The 21592-nt window shown below is 47.4% G+C and overlaps 2 protein-coding genes across 3 annotated transcripts in view; one reads left to right on the top strand and one right to left on the bottom strand.

The window, feature by feature from the left end:
* Nucleotides 1–6275: 6275 nt before the first annotated feature.
* Nucleotides 6276–20343, bottom strand: LOC139240601 (myb-related transcription factor, partner of profilin-like). 2 transcript variants are annotated; one of them, XM_070869154.1, is made up of 3 exons: nt 19906–20343; nt 7445–7604; nt 6276–7305 (listed from the first exon to the last, which is right to left on the bottom strand). In XM_070869154.1, exons 1-3 carry the CDS (start codon nt 20134–20136, stop codon nt 6458–6460), a joined length of 1239 nt encoding a protein of 412 aa, XP_070725255.1. In that variant the 5' UTR covers nt 20137–20343; the 3' UTR covers nt 6276–6457. The 2 variants fall into 2 exon arrangements, with proteins under 2 accessions (XP_070725255.1, XP_070725256.1); XM_070869155.1 differs by having other exon boundaries at nt 7460–7604.
* Nucleotides 20344–20665: 322 nt separating this feature from the next.
* The window catches only part of LOC139240520 (uncharacterized), a 19453-nt gene continuing 18526 nt past the window's right edge, over nt 20666–21592 (top strand). The window contains exon 1 of the mRNA XM_070869064.1: nt 20666–20757. Coding sequence (XP_070725165.1) covers nt 20666–20757 — 92 coding nt within the window. The remainder of the gene's footprint in view (nt 20758–21592) is intronic.

Below are 21592 nucleotides of genomic sequence, written 5' to 3'. Positions count from 1 at the left end.
CCAACCCCTTCCCAGTCACTCCTATTGTACACAATCCCAATGGACTCTCTTCCTTCCCATTCACTCCCATTGTACACAATCCCAATGGACCCAACCCCTTCCCATTCACTCTTACTGTATGGAATCCCAATGAACCCAAACCCCTTCCCATTCACTCCCATTGTACAGAATCCCAATGGACCCAAACCCTTCCCATTCACTCCCATTGTACACAATCCCAATGTACCCTATTCGTTCACAGTCACTCCCATTGTATAGAATCCTAATGGGCCCAACCCCTTCCCATTCAATCCCATTGTACGGGATCCCAATGGATCTTCTGCTTATTCATTACTACAGATGAATTGCAAGCATTGTTGTAATGTGGGGATGTCAGCGGCCAATTTGCACATTGCAAGATCTCACAAACAGCAATGTGTTAAACAATCAATCATTAAATCACATTCTTACTGCGAGGGTCTTCAAAGCCTTCACAACCCTCAGCCAAGTGCTGCAGTGAAGAAAATGGGAGTGCTCATGGCCACCCCATTCTGGTTGGAGGAGGAGGAGCAGCAGTAGGTGGGGGAACCTGAGGGAGCTGCAGTTGGGGCAGTCAGGAGCACCAAAAGGAGTAGGGCAGCTGACAGGGGTCATTACCATGTCCACAGTGTCTGTGGACCCAGAGTCAGCTACCTTCAGCTTACTGAGGAGCAGTGCATTGGCAGCTGCACTCTGCCAGAGAAGGTCGTAGAACTTTGCAACAAAACTCAAAACACACTGCATGACTTAGCCAGGCATTGCCTGTGTCAGTGAAAGTAACAACAGCCCTCAATTTCTACATCTTGTGCTCTTTCCACGCTGCCACAGGTGACATTAACACCATCAGTCAATCTGCAGTCCACGTCTGCATCAAGCAGGTGACTGACGTCCTTTTTGCTCAAGATAACCAATGTTTGACCTTTCCCATGGACACCACACCATGAGAGGGCTGTGGGGTTTGGGACTCTCTCGAGTACAAGGTATAATTGACTGCACGTGTGTAACCATCGGGGCATCTGAACTGGAAATTCCACTCACTTCACGTTCAGCTGCTGAGTGATCACCACCAGTGCATTCTGTAGCTCGTTAGGCACTTTCCTGGAAGAGGTCACGATGGCCCTGAAATCCAGGCCTCCCCAGGTCCGTACCGAGTGTCTACGGACCCGGGAAGGCATCGCAACAGCCGGTTTCAGCACAATGCGCATGCGCTGAAAACCGGCTTTTCCGATCTGTCAAGCTCCAGCTTGGCAGATCATCCACATATCGGGAGCGAGGACATTTGCAAGGGCAAGATTGCGGGATTTACCCACATCTTGCCCAGCAAATGTCCTCAATACTCTTGCGCCTGATAAAAGCAGGCGCATAGCCTACTGTTACAGGCATAAGAGTCTTAATTCACTGGAGTTTAGAAGGATGAGAGGAGATCTCATAGAAACATATAAGATTCTGACGGGACTGGACAGGTTAGATACGGGAAGGGTGTTCCCGATGTTGGGGAAGTCCAGAACCAGGGGACATAGTCTTAGGATAAGCGGTAAGCCATTTAGGACTGAGATGAGGAGAAACTTCTTCACTCAGAGAGTTGTTAACCTGTGGAATTCCCTGCCGCAGAGAGTTGTTGCTGCCAGTTCACTGGATATATTCAAGAGGGAGTTAGATATAGCTCTTTCGGTTAAGGGGATCAAGGGGTACGGAGAGAAAGCAGGAAAGGGGTACTGAAGAAATGATCAGCCATGATCTTATTGAATGGTGGTGCAGGCTCGAAGGGCCGAATGGCTTACTCCTGCACCTATGTTTCTATGTTAATACACACTTAAAACATAGAAAATAAAATTAAAAATACACATTTTATTTTTTAAAACCCTGCCCACTACGTTAAATTCATTTTAAACCATAGTTAAAAAAAAATTTAAACTCGGAAAAAAGAAAATTCTCTAAGAGAATCTTTAATTTCAATTAATTTTAATTAAGTGAGGTGTGTTTTTTATTTGGTGTTATTGTGTTTGTTTTTTTTGCTCAATTAATAGCAATGAGAACTCATAGATACAGAGTTCCCATTGCTATTAATTGAGAATACTGTAACTGATTGGTTGAGCAGTCACACGTGACTGCATTTTCTGAGTGGGAACCTGGAAGACGGGAGCACGCGTGGGAAGAGAAGGCTTCCCCACCGGAATCCCACGCTGCTCCGGGACCACCAGGTACTTGCGGAAAAATTTCAGGGCAGATAGCTACACACTACACCAGTCCTCCATAGACCACCACCTCGAAACTTTGACTAACAGCAAGACAGAGGCTGGCTGATTGGGGACAAGGGCTGTCCTCCCAACACCTGATTCATGACTCCTCTGGGTAACCCACACTCACTGGCTGAGCAATGGGAGGCGTGGGATCACTGGGCCACCATCGAGCAGAACATTCGAGTGCTGATTTAATACTCCCGCCAACCTGGGTCGGGTGTGGGAACTTTCTGCAGTATAGCCCAAGGAGAGTGTCACAGATTATGGGGGTATGATTAAGTAATTTACAGATGATACTAAAATCGGCTGTGTGGTTGATAATGATGAAAGCTGTGGACTGCAGGAAGATATCAATCAACTGGTCAGGTGGGCAGAACAATAGCAAATGGAATTCAATCCAGATAAGTGTGAGGTACTGTGTTTGGGAGGTCTAACAAGGCAAGGGAATACACATTAAATGGTACGACACTAAAAAGTGTAGAGGAACAAAGGGATCTTGGAGTGTAGATCCACAGATCCCTGAAGGTAGCAGGCCAGGTAGATAAGGTGGTTAAGAAGGCAGATGGAATACTTGCCTTTATTAGTCGAGGCATGGAATACAAGAGCAGGGGGGTTATGCTTGAACTGTATGAAACACTGGTTAGGCCACAGCTGGAGTACTGCGTGCAGTTCTGGTCACCACATTACAGGAAAGATGTGATTGCACTGGAGAGGGTGCAGAGGAGATTTACAAGAATGTTGGCTATGAGGAAAGATTGGCGATGCTGGGTCTTTTTTGTTTGGAACAGAGGAGGCTAAGGGGTCATCTGATTGAGGTGTATAACATTCTAAGGGGTTGGATAGAGTGGATAGGACGGACCTGTTTTCCTTGGCAGAGGGGTCAACAACCATGGGGCATAGATTTAAAGTAATTTAGAGGAGATTTGAGGGGAAATTTCTTCACCCAGAGGGTGGTGGAAGTCTGGAACTCACTGCCTGAAAGGGTGGTAGAGGCAGAAACCTTCACATTTGGATGTGCACTTAAAGTGCCGTAACCTACAGGGCTACGGACCAAGAGCGGGAAAGTGGGGTTAGGCTGGATAGCTCTTTGTCGGTCGGCGCGGACACAATGGGCTGAAATGGCCTCCTTCCATAAGCACATAAGAAATAGGAGCAGGAGTAGGCCATACGGCCCCTCGAGCATGCTCCGCCATTTAATAGCTGATCCGATCATGGACTCAGCTCCACTTCCCCGTCCGCTCCCCATAATCCCTTATCGTTCAAGAAACTGTCTATTTCTGTCTTAAATTTATTCAATGTCCCAGCTTCCACAGCTCTCTGAGGCAGCAAATTCCACAGATTTAAAACCCTCAGAGAGAAGAAATTCCTCCTCATCTCAGTTTTAAATCGGCGGCTCCTTATTCTAAGATCATGCTCTCTAGTTCTAGTCTCCCCCATCAGTGGAAACATCCTCTCTGCATCCACCTTGTCAAGCCCCCTCATAATCTTACACATTTCGATAAGATCGCCTCTCATTCTTCTGAATTACAATGAGTAGAGACCCAACCTCCTCAACCTTTCCTCATAAGTCAACCCCCTCATCTCCGGAATCAACCAAGTGAACCTTCTCTGAACTGCCTCCAAAGCAAGTATATCCTTTTGTAAATATAGAAACCAAAACTACACGCAGTATTCCAGGTGTGGCCTCACCAATACCCTGTATAACTGTAGCAAGACTTCCCTGCTTTTATACTCCATCCTCTTTGCAATAAAGGCCAAGATACCATTGGCCTTCCTGATCACTTGCTGTACCTGCATACTAACCTTTTGTGTTTTATGCACAAGTACCCCCAGGTCCCCCTGTACTGCAGCACTTTGCAATCTTTCTCCATTTAAATAATAACTTGCTCTTTGATTTTTTTCTGCCAAAATGCATGACCTCACACTTTCCAACATTATACTCCATCTGCCAAATTTTTGCCCACTCACTTAGCCTGTCTATGTCCTTTTGCAGATTTTTTGTGTCCTCCTCACACATGGTTTGTGGAAGGTTTAGAAGGGATTTGACGGGGAGGGGGGGCGGTGGTGGGGCTTCTTTACACAGAGGGTTGTAGGGATCTGGAACTCACTGCCTGGAAGAGTGGTGGATGCAGAAACCCTCACCACTTTTAAGAGATGGTTGGATGGGCACTTAAAGTGCAGTAACCTGCAGGGTTACGGACCTAGAGCTGGTAATTAGAATTAGACGAGATGACCTTTTTGTTGGTCGGCGCAGATACAATGGTAAGTATTGCAGGGAATAGAATACGGCCAGGGTGATCTCCTGGACTAGTTTCGATCGCCTGGCTGGGTCGGAGAGGAATTTTCACAGATTTCTTCTCCCTAAATTGGCCTGGGTTTTTAATCTGGTTTTTGCCTCTCCCAGGAGCTCACATGGCTTCGGTTGGGGTGGAGTGTAGATGTTTTTAGTATAAGGGGTGTTGCAGTGGTGTGGAGTGGACTGGTTTGGCTGGGTGCTCTTTGCCTTTCCGTCATTGTTCATGCATTTGTATGTAACCTTTAGGGCTGCTGACCGAGGGCCGTGTGGCTCTTTGTCGGCCGGCGCAGACACGATGGGCCAGAATGGCCTCCCTCTGTGCTGTAAATTTCTGTTTCTATTGCTTTTCCTCCCATCTTTGTATCATCAGCAAACTTGGCTACGATACACTCAGTACCTTCTTCCAAGTCGTTAATATAGATTTTAAATAGTTGGGGGTCCCAGCACTGATGCCTGCGGCACCCCACGAGTTATTGGTTGCCAACCAGAGAATGAACCATTCTCGGTGCTGTAAATTTCTATAATTCTATGATCTACTGTGTCCTGCCCAAATTCACAGTGAAACAGGGAGAGCAAATGAAACATATGCAGGATGCAGACCTTCCACCACCTAATGAGGACGATCCCACTGATGGTGAGAATGGAGCAGAAGCAGAAGAACAACCACGCTCTCCTCAGCCATAGATCTTCGAGAACAATTCATGGAACAGCACTTCACCTGAAGTACTCCTTCCTCCAACCCTCAGATTCCCCCTGAAGGATTTTGAGCTTTTTGATGTGGACTTATTGGTGCCTGATCTTAAGGAAGACCTTAAGACCTATGGAGTGGGAAGTGTCAGCTCCTTTGTCGCTCAGGAATCATGAGAGGGATAAAGGAATGGACATGATGAACAGGGTGATTACTTGGTAAAAGAGCATGATTGGTTAAAGGTATGAACAGCAAATGAAGAATAACTCATGTGCAGCCAATACAATCGAAACACAGCTACAGGTGGACTAAATTTGGATCGATAGCCGACCGAGGAAGGGATCGAAACAGCACTGGATAAAAAAAACGTCGTTGAACTTGACCCAAATCAGAGAGCACGCTGGGTAATGGGTGACCACGGTAGAAAGTATCTGGGACTTGCTATTGCTTCAGGCTGGCTTGTGAAAGATGGTACCATTTTGAAGGACACCGACTGCTAACCATGAGAGATAAACAAGGTCAAAGGTAGGTGCTGTGCGCTGGACTGTGGGAACCGAGAGGAGAACAAGTTCATTTATGGTTCTGCTGCACAGTATTAAACTTCAGAAAAAAAAACAAGGCACCCTGTGACTTCTCAGGAGAACCATGTGCCACATTTGAACAGGATGGCAGAGGAGAGAAACCTTCTCATTTCCCAAGGCAAAGGACCCGACCACTCCTTCGTTCTTGAGTTGTCCTCGCCAGGCCAGGATAAGGTTGTGGGCAAAGCTATTACTTTCTTTCTGGTAAAACTGTCGCACCTGAATGTTAAATAAGATTCTTTAGAAAAAACTACATTGCTTCACTCGCTCCTTGGCTTTTCATACCTTGAACGAGGGATTCTTACAGCTCCACCCATTAACAGTCCTGAAGAGCATCTCTATCATTCCTCAAACCTCCAATAAAGTACTTCCAACCACAGACTAACACTGACGTACATGACAGCTGACATTGTAGTTTCCTTAGTTACAATACAACCACCCAGCAGACAAAGTCAGAATTGCAAACCGTGTAACATTTTATTGACTTATACAAATACCGTGAACTAACGTTATCACCCACTGCCTTTCTTAAGTGATCTCTTTGCTACTCTAGTGCTCCTGCAAACTGCTCCCCCGTGTCTTCAGTATGAGGGATGGAATGCTACTGTGACTCAAGTCAGGGCTCGTGCGATGCTCATGGCCGGCGACCTCGAAGAGCGCGAGTGCGAGAGGGCCGGACTGCAGACTGCAGGATCGCTGCTGCCACCGAGGCAGTCGGTGGTGGAGGACGTGGCGAGGGAGCAGGCGTGCTGTTGTCCGGGGCGAGGGTCGCGTGTGCCGCTCCCATTGTGCCGTTGCCGTGGATCTGTGTCTCAGCGCCGTCACTGACCTGTGGGAGAGCAGACTGAAGGAGGTCTGTGACACGACTGAAGCCCCTGTCGATGCGCCCGCCCAGCCTTTCCAAACCGGAGGAGATGGTGCAGGCCAGAGCCTGAATGGCACCAGTTTGAGCCTCGATCAACGATGCCAGTGCTGGTGCCACAGGCTCCTGGACAGAGGGCCTCACTGCAGTGTCCACAGAGCTGGCCACATGCTCCATTGTAGCCTGCAGAGTGCTGATGCCTTGCGGAAGAACGCCGCACAAAATGGAAGCGGACTCCTCCACGCTCTCGGACAGGGTGAGGCAGCTCCGAGACAAGCTGTCCAATGCCTCGAGCAACTGATGATGCACGTGAAAAATTTTTCTTTTAAAAGCTGGGCCGCTGTAATCGGCGTCTTTGTGTTCCTCAGCGTAGCTCGAATCAGAGCTTGCCCTGCGGCCATCCGTCTCGACCTCCGCTGTCCTTTCCACTATGGCCAGCTCCTGCTCGCTCGTGCTGAACAATTCACCTTGCGTCGATCCTTCGAGCTGGCCATCTCTCCCACCGGAGACGCCGAGTCCCGTGCCGGTGTACTGGTAGGATGGAGCTGGTGACGGTGCGTCTTCGATAAAGTGGTCCTCCTCCATCTCTTGGCCAGTGAGGTCCAAGTAATGGGACAGACCTGGAACAAAGGGAGAGGGACACGGGTCAGCAAACACTGGGGCGGTCAGGCAATAGCAGCACAAGGCAGCTGCAGGGTGACCACGCTGCCTGTGTGACGGCTTCAGAAAAGAGAGCAGATAAGAGAAATAGGAAGACACCATGTGGTAACTGGCCTCCGGCCTCGCCATTCTCGACGACCCTCCTGCTATATATCTCTACGATGTCCAGAGCTTCCTGCTCCATCGGGGTGGTGGCTTGAAAGGAGGCTGGCCGTTCCCCACTACTGGTCAGATTCCTTGGTTTATGTGCCAACTTGTCCTGCAGAAAGAGCGGCAAGGAGTTAGTGCCTGGTTGCTGCAGTGGGTTGTGCAGAGGTGCGAGGCAGCTCCGGTGTAGTGCGGGCATAGCAAGCAGGATGGGGTGGCCCACGTGCAGCAAGTGGTCGCGGGGAGGCGTGCGAAGGCACGCAGCAGAGAAGTGAAATGCTTTCCAGCTGTGACCAGGTCACAGCTGCTCACGCCTGTCAGGAGGGGATCGGTAGCAGCTAAGTGAAGTGTGCTGTGAGACCGAGAAGGAGGGTTGGAGCTGCAGCGTGCAGCGTGCAGCTGTGACCTGAAGGAGAGGCATGTGGAGCAGGGGCTGCGGGCAAATTGGAACAAAGGGAAGCCCATTCAGCCCCTCGAGCCTGTTCCACCATTCAATTAAATCACAACTGATCTGTGTCTCAACTCCATCTACCCGCAAATGCCTAACAATCACAGTTTTGACATTTTCAATCGATCCTCAGCTTTATAGGGGAGATTTCCACGACCTTTTGTGTGAAGAAGTGATTCCTGAAATCATCCCTGAGCGGCCTGGCTCTAATAGACACATAGAAAATAGGTGCAGGAGTAGGCCATGCAGGTACAGCAGGCGGTGAAGAAAGCAAGTGGTATGTTGGCCTTCATAGCGAGAGGATTTGAGTATAGGAGCAGGGAGGTCTTACTGCAGTTGTACAGGGCCTTGGTGAGGCCTGACCTGGAATATTGTGTTCAGTTTTGGTCTCCTAATCTGAGGAAGGACGTGCTTGCTATCGAGGGAGTGTAGCGAAGGTTCACCAGACTGATTTCCGGGATGGCAGGACTGACATATGAGGAGAGACTGGATCGACTGGGCCTGTATTCACTGGAGTTTAGAAGAATGAGAGGGGATCTCATAGAAACGTTTACAATTCTGATGGGTTCAGACAGGTTAGATGCAGGAACAATGTTCCCGATGTTGGGGAAGTCCAGAACCAGGGGTCACATTCTAAGGATAAGGGGTAAGCCATTTAGAACCAAGATGAGGAGAAACTTCTTCACCCAGAGAGTGGTGAACCTGTGGAATTCTCTACCACAGAAAGTTGTTGAGGCCAATTCACTAAATATATTCAAAAAGGAGTTAGATATAGTCCTTACTACTAGGGGGATCAAGGGGTATGGCGAGAAAGCAAGAATGGGGTACTGACGTTGCATGTTCAGTCATGAACTCATTGAATGGCGGTGCAGGCTCGAAGGGCCGAATGGCCTACTTCTGCACCTATTTTCTATGTTTCTATGTTTCTATTTCCACTACCTTTTGTGTGAACAAGTGCTTCCTGACATTATCCCTGAGCGGCCTGGCTCTAATAGAGACATAGAAAATAGGTGCAGGAGTAGGCCATGCAAGTACAGCAGGCGGTGAAGAAAGCAAATGATATGTTAGCCTTCATAGCGAGGGGATTTGAGTATAGGAGCAGGGAGGTCTTACTGCAGTTGTACAGGGCCTTGGTGAGGCCTGACCTGGAATATTGTGTTCAGTTTTGGTCTCCTAATCTGAGGAAGGACATTCTTGCTATTGAGGGAGTGCAGCGAAGGTTCACCAGACTGATTCCCGGGATGGCGGGACTGACATATGAGGAGAGACTGGATCGACTGGGCCTGTATTCACTGGAGTTTAGAAGAATGAGAGGGGACCTCATAGAAACATATAAAATTCTGACGGGCCTGGACAGGTTAGATGCAGGAAGAATGTTCCCGATGTTGGGGAAGTCCAGATCCAGGGCTCACAGTCTAAGGATAAGGGGTAAGCCATTTAGGACCGTGATGAGGAGAAACTTCTTCACTCAGAGAGTTGTTAATCTGTGGAATTCTCTACCGCAGAGAGTTGTTGATGCCAGTTCGTTAGATATATTCAAGAGGGAGTTAGGTATGGCCCTGACGGCTGAAGAGATCAAGAGATATGGAGAGAAAGCAGGAATGAGGTACTAAGGTGAATGATCAGCCATGATCTTATTGAATGGTAGTGCAGGCTCGAAGGGCTGAATGGCCTACTCCTGCACCTATTTTCTATGTTTCGAGCCTGCACCACCATTCAATATGATCATGGCTGATCATGCAACTTTAGTACCTCATTCCTGCTTTCTCTCCATACCCCTTGATCTCTTTAGCCGTAAGGGCCACATCTAAATCTCTTTTGAATATATCCAATGAACTGGCTTTAACAATGTTCTGCGGTAGAGAATTCCACAGATTCACGATTCTCTGAGTGAAGAAGTTTCTCCGCATCTCGGTCCGAAATGGCCTTCCCCTTATCCTTAGACTGTGACCCCTGGTTCTGGACTTCCCCAGCATCGGGAACATTCTTCCTGTGTCTAACCTGTCCAGTCCCGTCAGAATTTTATGTTTCCATGAGATCCCCTTTCATTCTTCTAAATTCCAGTGAATATAAGCCTAGTCGATCCAGTTTTTCTTCATATGTAAGTCCTGCCATCCCGGGAATCAGTCTGGTGAACCTTCGCTGCACTCCCTCAATAGCAAGAATGTCCTTCCTCAGATCAGGAGACCAAAACTGTACACAATATTCAAGGTGTGGCCTCACCAAGGTCCTGTACAACTGCAGTAAGACCTGCCTATTCCTATATACAAAACTCTCGCCAACATGCCATTTGCCTTCTTCACCGCCTGCTGTACCTGCATGCCAACTTTCAATGACTGATGTACCATGACACCCAGGTCTCGTTGCACCTCCCCTTTTCCTAATCTGTCACCATTCAGATAATATTCTGCCTTCCTGTTTTTGCCACTGTAGTGGATAACCCCACATTGACGACATCACGGAGACATGGCTCCAGGGTGACCAAGGCTGGGAACTCAACATCTGGGGTATTCAACATTCAGGAAGGACAGACAGAAAGGAAAAGGAGGTGGGTTAGCGTTGCTGGTTAAAGAGAAAATTAATGCAATAGTAAGGAGCGACATTGGCCTGGATGATGTGGAATCTTTATGGGTGGAGCTGTGTAAGACCAAAGGGCTGAAAACACCAGTAGGAGTTGTGTACAGACCACCAAACAGTAGTAGTGAGGTTGGGGACAGCATCAAACAAGAAATTAGAGATGCGTGCAATAAAGGTACAGCAGTTATCATGGGCGACTTTAATCTACATATTGACTGGGCTAACCAAACTGGTAGCAATGCGGTGGGGGAGGATTTCCTGGAATGTATTAGGGATGGTTTTCGAGACCAATATGTCGAGGAACCAACTAGAGGGCTGGCCATCCTCGACTGGGTGATGTGTAATGAGAAAGGACTAATTAGCAATCTTGTTGTGCGAGGCCCCTTGGGGAAGAGTGACCATAATATGGTAGAATTCTTTATTAAGATGGAGAGTGACACAGTTAAATCAGAAACTAGGGTCCTGAACTTAAGGAAAGGTAACTTCGATGGTATGAGGCGTGAATTGGCTAGAATAGACTGGCAAATGATACTTAAAGCGTTGATGGTGGATAGGCAATGGCAAACATTTAAAGATCACATGGATGAACTTCAACAATTGTACATCCCTCTCTGGAGTAAAATTAAAATGGGGAAGGTGGCTCAACCGTGGCTAACAAGGAAAATTAAGGATAGTGTTAAATCCAAGGAAGAGGCAAATAAATTGGCCAGAAAAAGCAGCAAACCTGAGGACTGGGAGAAATTTAGAATTCAGTAGAGGACAAAGGGTTTAATTAGGAGGGGGAAAATAGAGTATGAGAGGAAGTTTGCCGGGAACATAAAAACTGACTGCAAAAGCTTCTATATATGTGAAAAGAAAAAGATTAGTGAAAACAAACGTAGGTCCCTTGCAGTCAGATTCAGGTGAATTTATAATGGGGAACAAAGAAATAGCAGACCAGCTGAACAAATACTTTCGATCTGTCTTCACGAAGGAAGACACAAATGACCTTCCGGAAGTACTAGAGGACCGAGGGTCTAGTGAGAGGAGGAACTGAAGGATATCCTTATTAGGCGGGAAATTGTGTTCAGGAAATTGATGGGATTGAAGGCCGATAAATCCCAAGGGCCTGATAGTCTGCATCCCAGAGGACTTAAGGAGGTGGCCCTAGAAATAGTGGATGCATTGGTGATCATTTTCCAACATTGACTCTGGATCAGTTCCTATGGACTGGAGGGTAGTTAATGTAACACCACTTTTTAAAAAAGGAGGGAGAGAGAAAACGGGTAATTATAGACCAGTTAGCCTGACATCAGTAGTGGGGAAAATGTTGGAATCAATTATTAAGGATGAAATAGCACACATTTGGAAAGCAGTGACAGGATCGATCCAAGTCAGCATGGATTTATGAAAGGGAAATCATGCTTGACAAATCTTCGGGAATTTTTTGAGGATGTAACTAGTAGAGTGGACAAGGGAGAACCAGTGGATGTGGTGTATTTGGACTTTCAAAAGGCTTTTGACAAGGTCCCACACAAGAGACCGGTGTGCAAAATTAAAGCATATGGTATTGAGGGTAATGTACTGACGTGGATAGAGAACTGGTTGGCAGACAGGAAGCAGAGAGTCGGGATAAACGGGTCCTTTTCAGAATGGCAGGCAGTGACGAGTGGGGTGCCGCAGGGCTCAGTGCTGGGACCTCAGCTATTTACAATGTACATTAATGATTTAGATGAAGGAATTGAGTGTAATTTCTCCAAGTTTACAGATGACACTAAACTGGGTGGTGGTGTGAGCTGTGAGGAGGACGCTAAGAGGCTGCAGGATGACTTGGACAGGTTAGATGAGTGGGCAAATGCATGGCAGATGCAGTATAATGTGGGTAAATGTGAGGTTATCCACTTTGGGGGCAAAAACACAAAGGCAGAATATTATCTGAATGGTGGCAGATTAAAAAAATGGGGTGGTGCAACGAGACCTGGGTGTCATGGTACATCAGTCATTGAAAGTTGGCATGCAGCTACAGCATGCGGTGAAGAAGGCAAATGGTATGTTGGCCTTCATAGCTAGGGGATTTGAGTATAGGAGCAGGGAGGTCTTACTGCAGTTGTACAGGGCCTTGGTGAGGCCTGACCTGGAATATTGTGTTCAGTTTTGGTCTCGTAATCTGAGGAAGGACGTTCTTGCTATTGAGGGAGTGCAGCGAAGGTTCACCAGACTGATTCCCGGGATGGCTGGACTGACATATGAAGAGAGACTGGATTGACTGGGCCTTTATTCACTGGGGTTTAGAAGGATGAGAGGGGATCTTATAGAAACATAAAATTCTGACGGAACTGGACAGGATAGATGCAGGAAGAATGTTCCCGATGTTGGGGAAGCCCAGAACCAGGGGTCACAGTCTTAGGATAAGGGGTAAGCCATTTAGGACTGAGATGAGGAGAAACTTCTTCACTCAGAGAGTTGTTAACCTGTGGAATTACCTACCGCAGAGAGTTGTTGATGCCAGTTCATTGGATATATTCAAGAGGGAGTTACATATGGCCCTTACGGCTAAAGGGATCGAGGGGTATGAAGAGAAAGCAGGAAAGGGGTAGTGAAGTTGCATGATCAGCCATGATCATATTGAATGGTGGTGCAGGCTCGAAGGGCCGAATGCCTGCTCCTGCACCTATTTTCTATGTTTCTATGTTATCTACATTATACTGCATCTGCCATGCACTTGCCCCCTAGTCCTGGACTCCCCCTCCAGAGAGAATAGTTTCTCTCTATACTCAATCAGGTCCTTTCACCTTAAATATCTCAATTACACCACCCTTTCCCTCTATTATGTGTTATATATTATATAATCATCTTTAAACAATCCGCTTTACATTTCTAGTGTCTTTCTGGAGTTTATAAGAACATAAGAACATAAGAAATACGAGCAGGAGTAGGCCACACGGCCCCTCGAGCCTGCTCCGCCATTTAATACGATCATGGTTGATCCGATCATGGACTCAGGTCCACTTCCCAGCCCGCTCCCATAACTCCTTATTCCTTTATCGGTTAAGAAACTGTCTTTCTCTGTTTTAAATGTATTCAATGTCTCAGCCTCCACAGCACCCTGAGGCAGCAAATTCCTCAGATCCATAACCGTCTAAGAGAAGAAATTCCTCCTCATCTCTGTTTTAAATGGGCGGCCCCTTATTCTAAGACCATGCCCCATAGTTCTAGTCTCCCCTATCAGTGGAAACATCCTCTCTGCATCCACCTTGTCAAGCCCCCTCATAATCTTATATGTTTCGATAAGATCAACTCTCATTCTTCTGAATTCCAATGAGTAGAGGCCCAACCTACTCAACCTTTTCTCATAAGTCAACCCCCTCATCCCCGGAATCAACCGAGTGAACCTTCTCTGAACTGCCTCCAAAGCAAGTATATTCTTTCGTAAATATCAAAACCAAAACTGCACGCAGTATTCCAGCTGTGGCCTCACCAATACCCTGCATAACTGTAGCAAGACTTTTATACTCCATCCCCCTTGCAATAAAGGCCAAGATTCCATTGGCCTTCCTGATCACTTGCTGTACCTGCATACTAACTTTTTGTGTTTCATACACCAGGACCCCCAGGTCCCGCTGTACTGCGGCACTTTGCAATTTTTCTCCATTTAAATAATAACTTGCTGTTCGATTTTTTTTTTTGCCAAAGTGCATAACCTCACACTTTCCAACATTATACTCCATCTGCCAAATGTTTGCCCACTTACTTAGCCTGTCTATGTCCTTTTGCAAGTTTTTTGTGTACTCCTCAAACATTGCTTTTCTTACCATCTTTGTATCATCAACAAGGTCGATCCAACCTGTCCTCAAAATTTAACTCTTTAAGCTCAAGTATCATTCTAATAAATCTGCTGTGCATGCCCTCCCTGGCCAAAATATCCTTTCTGAAGTGCTGTGCACGGAACAGTTATTTCAGATCGGGTCTAACCAGAGCTCTGTATAGCTGTAGCACAACCTGCACCCATTTGATTTTCAGCTCTGAAGATAAAGGGAACATTCCATTTGCCTTTTTAATCATTATTCGTGCCTGTGAACTTTCAGTGATTTGTGTATTCAGACACCTGAATTCTCTGCTCCTCCACAGCTCTGAACTTCTTGCCGTTTAGAAAATAACCTGATCTCTCTTTCTTAGGTCCAAAGTGGATGACCTCACTTATCCACATTGAACATAGACTCTCGGCAATTTTGTCCACTGACTTCACAGAACCATACAAAATTTACGGCACAGAACGAGGCCGTTTGGCCTATCGTATCCGTGCCGGCCGAAAAATAACTATTCAGCCGAAACCCACTTTCCAGCTCTTGGGCCGTAGCATAGTAGGTTACGGCACTTCAAGTGCAGATCACAGTGCTTTTTAAATGCGATGAGGGTTTCTGCTTCTGCCACCCTTTCAGGCAGCGAGTTCCAGACCCCCACCACCCTCTTCTAATCCTTCTACCAATTACATTAAACCTATGCCCCCTTGTTATTAAACTCTTTACTCTCGGTCCTTCCTATCCACTGTATCTAAGCCCCTCATAATTTTATACAACTCAAATTAGTCTCCCCTCAGCCTCCTCTGTTCCAAAGAAAACTACCCTAGCCTATTCAGTCTTTCCTCATAGCTAAAAGTCTCCAGTCCTGGCAACATCCTCCGTAACCTCGCTGGTGCAATCACATCTTTCCTGTATGTGATGACCAGACCTGTACGCAGTACTCTAGCTGTGGCCTAACTGGTGTTTTATACAGTTCATGCATAACCTTTCTGCTCTTATATTCTATGCCTCGGCTAATAAAGGAAAGTAGCCCATTTGCCTCCTTAACCACCTTAGCGACCTGTCCTGCTACCTTCAGGGATGTGGACATGAACTCCAAGATCCTTCTATCCCTCTACACTTCTCAGTGTCCTACCATTTAATGTGTATTCCCTTGCCTTGTTAGCCCTCCCCAAATGCATTACTTCACACTTCTCAGGATTGAATTCCATTTGCCACGTTTCAGCCCACCTGACCAGTCCATTGATATCTTCCCGCAGTCTAAAGCTTCCTTTCTCACCATCAACCACTCGGCCAACTTTTGTATCATCTGCAAACTTGTTAATCATGCTCCCTACATTGAAGTCTAAATCATTGATATATACCACAAAAAGCAAGGGACCTAGTACTGAGCCCTGTGGAACCCCACTGGATACAGCCTTCCAGTCACAAAAAACACGAGTCGACCATTACCCTATGCTTCCTGGAAATACTCAGCAGGTCAGGCAGCATTTTCGTCGAAGAATCATCGACCTGAAACCTTAACTCTGTTTCTCTTCCCACAGAATTTTCTGTTTTTATTTCAGATTTCTAGCATCCGCAGTATTTTGCTTTTCTACCCTTTGCTTCCGGCCACTGAGCCAATTTTGGATCCAACTTGCCACTTTGCCTTGGATCCCATTGGCTTTTATTTTTCTCACCAGTCTGCCATGTGGGACCTTGTCAAAAGCCTTGCTAAAATCCATGTATATTACATCATACGCACTAACCACATCGACCCTCCTTGTTACCGCCTCAAAAAAATTCAATCAAGTTAGTCAGACACGACCTTCCGTTAATAAATCCACGCTGACTGTCCTTGCTTAATCCGTGCCTTACTAAATGACGATTAAGACTGTCCCTCAGAATTGTTTCCAATAATTGTCCCACTGCTAAGGTTAGGCTGACTGGCCTGTAATTATTGGTCTATCCCTTTCTCCCTTTTTAAACAACGGTACAACGTTAGCAGTCCTCCTGTCCTCCAGCACCATGCCTTGTAGTCAGAGAGGATTGGAAAATGATCGTCAGAGCCTCCGCTATTTCTTCCGTTGCTTCTCTTATCAGCCTGGGATACATTTCGTGCGATTTATCTAATTTCAAAGATGTTAAATATTTCCCCTCTCACTATGTTTATGTCATTGAAAATTTCACAATCCTTCTCCTTAACTCCAATGTCTGCATTGTCCCTTTTTTTGTGAAGACAGACACAAAGTATTCATGAAGAATCATACCCATGTCTTCAGCTTCACATCAGCTACCTTTCTGTCTCTAAAAGGCCCTACTCTTTCTTTACCTTGCTTCTTGCTTTTTGCGTATTTATTAAACGTCTTTGGGTTTTCCTTGATTTTATTTGCCAATATTTTTTCATGCCCTCTCTTTGCTTTCATAATTTCCATTTTAATTTCATCCCTGCACTTCTGATAATCTTCCAGGCTTTCTGCACTATTTAGCACTCAGCATCTGATATAAGCTTCCCTTTATCTTACCCTGTATGCCAGTTGACATCCAGGATTTGGGAGTCCCACCCTTTTTCTTTTGGGAACATATTTGCACTGAACCCTCGCTAGCTCCTCCTGACATATGAGGAGAGACTGGATCGACTGGGCCTTTATTCACTGGAGTTTAGAAGGATGAGATGGGATCTCATAGAAACATATAAAATTCTGACGGGACTGGACAGGTTAGATGCAGGAAGAATGTTCCCGATGTTGGGGAAGTCCAGAATCAGGGGACACAGTCTAAGGTTAAGGGGGTAAGCCATTTAGGACCGAGATGAGGAGAAACTTCTTCACTCAGAGAGTTGTTAACCTGTGAAATTCCCTACCGCAGAGAGTTGTTGATGCCAGTTCATTGGATATATTCAAGAGAGAGTTAGATATGGCCCTGATGGCTAAAGGGATCGAGGGGTATGAAGAGAAAGCAGGAAAGGGGTACTGAGGTGAAGGATCAGCCATGATCTTATTGAATGGTGGTGCAGGCTCGAAGGGCCGAATGGCCTACTCCTGCACCTATTTTCTATGTTTCCATGAATGCCTTCCTTTCAAGTAGCTGTTTCCAGTCCACTTTTTCTAAATCACATCTCAACTTAATAAAATTGGTCTTTCCCCAATGGAGAACCTTTACTCCTGGTCTGTCTTTGTCCTCTTCGATAACTACGATTAATCACTGAAATGCTCTCCCACTGATACTCTTTCCACCTACCCAGTTTAATTTTCTCAAATCAAATCCAAAACCGCACCCCTCTTGTTGGGCTTGTTACAGTACTGGCTAAAATGGCTGTCCTGAATGCATTTTAGAAATTCTGCACCCTCTGTAACTTTAACACTGATTCTAACCCAATTAATATTAGGGAGTTGACATCCCCTACTATTACTGCCCTATAGTTTTTGAAATAATGAGTAACTTAATCTATCAATGTCTGATGGCATCTTTCTGCTACCATCTATATTATTTACTGTGCCACCCAAGTTGCTGTCATCAGCAAACTTAGATATACGACTCTCTGTTATTTCGTCTAAGTTATTTATAATACAGTGAAAAGCTAAGCCCAAGTACAGATCCCTGGGAACACCGCTTGTCATATCCAGCCAATGTGAGTACATACCCATTATTTCCATTCGGTCTCATAGCTCCTAACCAATTCCCCACCCATGTCTCCAATTTCATGTCTCCAATTCCATGCACTGTCTCCAATCGGTTCGCTCTCAATTTTGTTAACAGTCACCAATGTGGAATCTTACTACATGCCTTCCGGAAGTCCATATAAATAACATCCATAGTCACTCCCTTATCTACCACGTTAAGCAAGCACTAGGGTTTTTCCCAGAGGGATAGAACGCAAAAGTAGAGAAGTTATGCTAAACTTGTATCAAACCTTGGTTAGACAACACTTGGGAGTATTGTGTGCAGTTCTGGTCGGCATATTATGAAAAGGATATAGCGGCACTAGAGTGGGTACAAAACAGATTTAAAAGGATGATACCAAAGGTCAGACTTATCATGAAAGGATGAACAGGCTACATCGCTTTTATCTTGAAAACAGAAGGCTGAGGGGTGACCTAATAGAGGTCTTTAAAATCATGAAAGGTTTTGATAAGAGTAGACACAAGAAATAGGAGCAGGAGTAGGCCATACGGCCCCTCGAGCCTGCTCCGCCATTTAATACGATTATGGCTGATCTGATCATGGACTCAGCTCCAATTCCCTGCCCGCCCCCTTATTCCCTTATCGGTTAAGAAACTATCTATCTCTGTCTTAAATTTATTCAAAGTCCCAGCTTCCACAGCTCTCTGAGGCAGCGAATTCCACAGATTTACAACCCTCTGAGCGAAGAAATTCCTCCGCAATTCAGTTTTAAATGGGCGGCCCCTTATTCTAAAATTATGCAAAATAGTTTGAGTCTCCTCAACACAGAGTGTTTACATCTGTGGGGATGAGAAAAACTTGAGGCCATTGCTATATGACAAGTCAGCAAGACATGAAATGAGTAATTCAGAAGAAACATCTTTGGCTGGAGAGGTGTTAGATTGTGGAACTCGCGAGCACGGGGAGGTGAATGATATCGATACATCTTGCTATTGAGGGAGTGCAGCGAAGGTTCACCAGACTGATTCCCGGGATGGCAGGACTGACATATGAGGAGAGGCTGGATCAACTGGACGTATCCACTGGAGTTTAGAAAAATGAGAGGGGATATCATAGAAACATATAAAATTCTGACGGGATTGGACAGGTTAGAGGCAGGAAGAATGTTCTCATTGCTGGGGAGTTCCAGAACCAGGGCTCACAGTCTAAGAATAAGGGGTAAGCCATTTAGGACCGAGATGAGGAGAAACTTCTTCACTCAGAGAGTGGTTAACTTGTGGAATTCTCTACCGCAGAGAGTTGTTGATGCCAGTTCATTGGATATATTCAAGAGGGCGTTAGATATGGCCCTTACGGCTAAGGGGATCAAAGGGTATGGAGAGAAAGCAGAAAAGGAGTACCGAGGTTGAATGATCAGCCATGATCTTATTGAATGGTGGTGCAGGCTCGAAGGGCCGAATGGCCTACTCCTGCACCTATTTTCTATGTTGCTAAAACATGAAACGAGTAATTCAAGAAGAAACGTCTTTGGATGGAGAGGTGTTAAGATTGTGGAACTGGCGAGCACGGGATGTCGTCGAGGCAAACGATACCGATACATTAATGGAGATAAGCACATGTGGGATGTGCCGGGCAAGGGAGGTCGAATGATCAGCCATGATATTGAATGGCGGTGCAGGCTCGAAAGGCTGAATGGCGTACTCCTGCACCTATTTTCTATGTTTCTAAAACATGAAATGAGTAATTTTTGGCTGGAGAGGTGTTAGGATTGTGGAACTCGCGAGCACGGGGAGTTGTCGAGGCGAACGATACCGATGCATTAATGGACGTGGGACATGCCGGGCAAGGAATGGGGGTGGGGGTTACGTTGATGGGGTTAGGCGTGGAAGGATGGGAGGAGGCTCGAGTGTAGCCTTGACTAGTTGGGGTGTTTTTGGCGCCGTGCGTTGCATGCAATCCGATGTCGGCGCAGCATCGTGCGCAGAGCCCTAAAAAGGACATCATACCCTTGCAGTCCGAGTCAGGTCGTTGAACTTTTTCCTGCACTGCAGCCAGGTTCTGGGCGTTACACTCTTCATATTGACATAGAGGGCCACCTCCCTCCAGGCCTGGCGCAGGGTCTGCCTGGGCATCTTCCTCCCATCCGAGGGGAAAAGTACCTCCTTGTGGGCCCTCACCTGCTCCACCAAAACCTTTAACGCCGCGTCGCTGAACCTGGGCGCTCTTGGCTCGGACATGGCTCACGCCCAATTTTCCGGCGCAGGTTTCCAGGCGAAATGCCGCCCTAGCGAAGGGCAGGGCGCTGTTTTAATATATTAAAAAAAACCAGCGTCGGGTGCGCCGGAAATCGGGCTACCGCCGGAAATCCCGCCTCGCGGAGCGCAGAGGCGGCGTAACGAGCGCGGCGTTGTTCCCGCCGGACATCCCTCCTTTTCCGAGCCAGTGGGGCGGGGGGCGCCCCACGTGGGGCCGCCGGCCAATCGCAGTCCAGGGCACCCCGTCCATCAGGGCGACGGGCGACCAATCAGCTAGACGGGGCCCGCACGCTGGCACACGTGTGGGGCGGGCCGACCAATGAGAGACAAAGGAGGCCCGTCCATCAGGGCGACCGAGGGGGGGAACCAATCAGCGAGGCCGGGCCCGCGCGCCGCGGCTGCACGGCTGGCAAACGTGGGGGCGGCCGGCCAATGAGAGCCTAAGGAGGCTCGTCCATCAAGTTGACGGCGGCCAATCAGCCATGCCGGTCCCGCCCACACACCCGGCCCGATGTGCGCGCGCAGTGATATTGGCGGCTCAGGGCCGGCGGGCGGGGAGCGCGAGCGCTGGAGAAAATTCCCCGGAGCGGAGGATTGTTGGAGGTGATTTAGGGCCTTTCCTCACAGGTTAGTGCAGGCTGCGCTCCTCCGCAAGGTGCACACGGCCCTGGTGGAGGAAGGGGAAGGGGAAAGGGAAAGGGAAAGGGAGAGAGATGGAAAGGGAGAGCGGGGAGAAAGGGAGAGTGAAAGGGTTGGAAATAAATAAATAAATAAAGAAAGAAATAAAGAAAGAAAGAAAGAAAGAAAGAAAGTGTAGTGTAGTGTAGTGTAGTGGGAGAAAGGGGGGTTAGGGGAAGAAGCAAAGGGAAGGAGAGAGAGAAGGAGCGAGAGAGATCGGGGAGGGAGAAGGAGAGAGAGCGAGAGATGGGGGAGGGAGAAGGGGAGAGAGAGAGATGGGGGAGGGAGAAGGGGAGAGAGAGAGATGGGGGAGGGAGAAGGGGAGAGAGAGAGATGGGGGAGGGAGAAGGGGAGAGAGAGAGATGGGGGAGGGAGAAGGGGAGATAGAGAGATGGGGGAGGGAGAAGGGGAGAGAGAGAGATGGGGGAGGGAGAAGGGGAGAGAGAGAGATGGGGGAGGGAGAAGGGGAGAGAGAGAGATGGGGGAGGGAGAAGGGGAGAGAGAGAGATGGGGGAGGGAGAAGGGGAGAGAGAGAGATGGGGGAGGGAGAAGGGGAGAGAGAGAGATGGGGGAGGGAGAAGGGGAGAGAGAGAGATGGGGGAGGGAGAAGGGGAGAGAGAGAGATGGGGGAGGGAGAAGGGGAGAGAGAGAGATGGGAGGGAGAAGGGGAGAGAGAGAGATGGGGGAGGGAGAAGGGGAGAGAGAGAGATGGGGGAGGGAGAAGGGGAGAGAGAGATGGGGGAGGGAGAAGGGGAGAGAG

Source organism: Pristiophorus japonicus, chromosome 32 (assembly GCF_044704955.1).
Source record: "Pristiophorus japonicus isolate sPriJap1 chromosome 32, sPriJap1.hap1, whole genome shotgun sequence".
Taxonomy (NCBI): domain Eukaryota; kingdom Metazoa; phylum Chordata; class Chondrichthyes; family Pristiophoridae; genus Pristiophorus; species Pristiophorus japonicus.
Note: the sequence above shows the minus strand (reverse complement) of the source record. Positions and strands in the feature narration are given on the sequence as shown.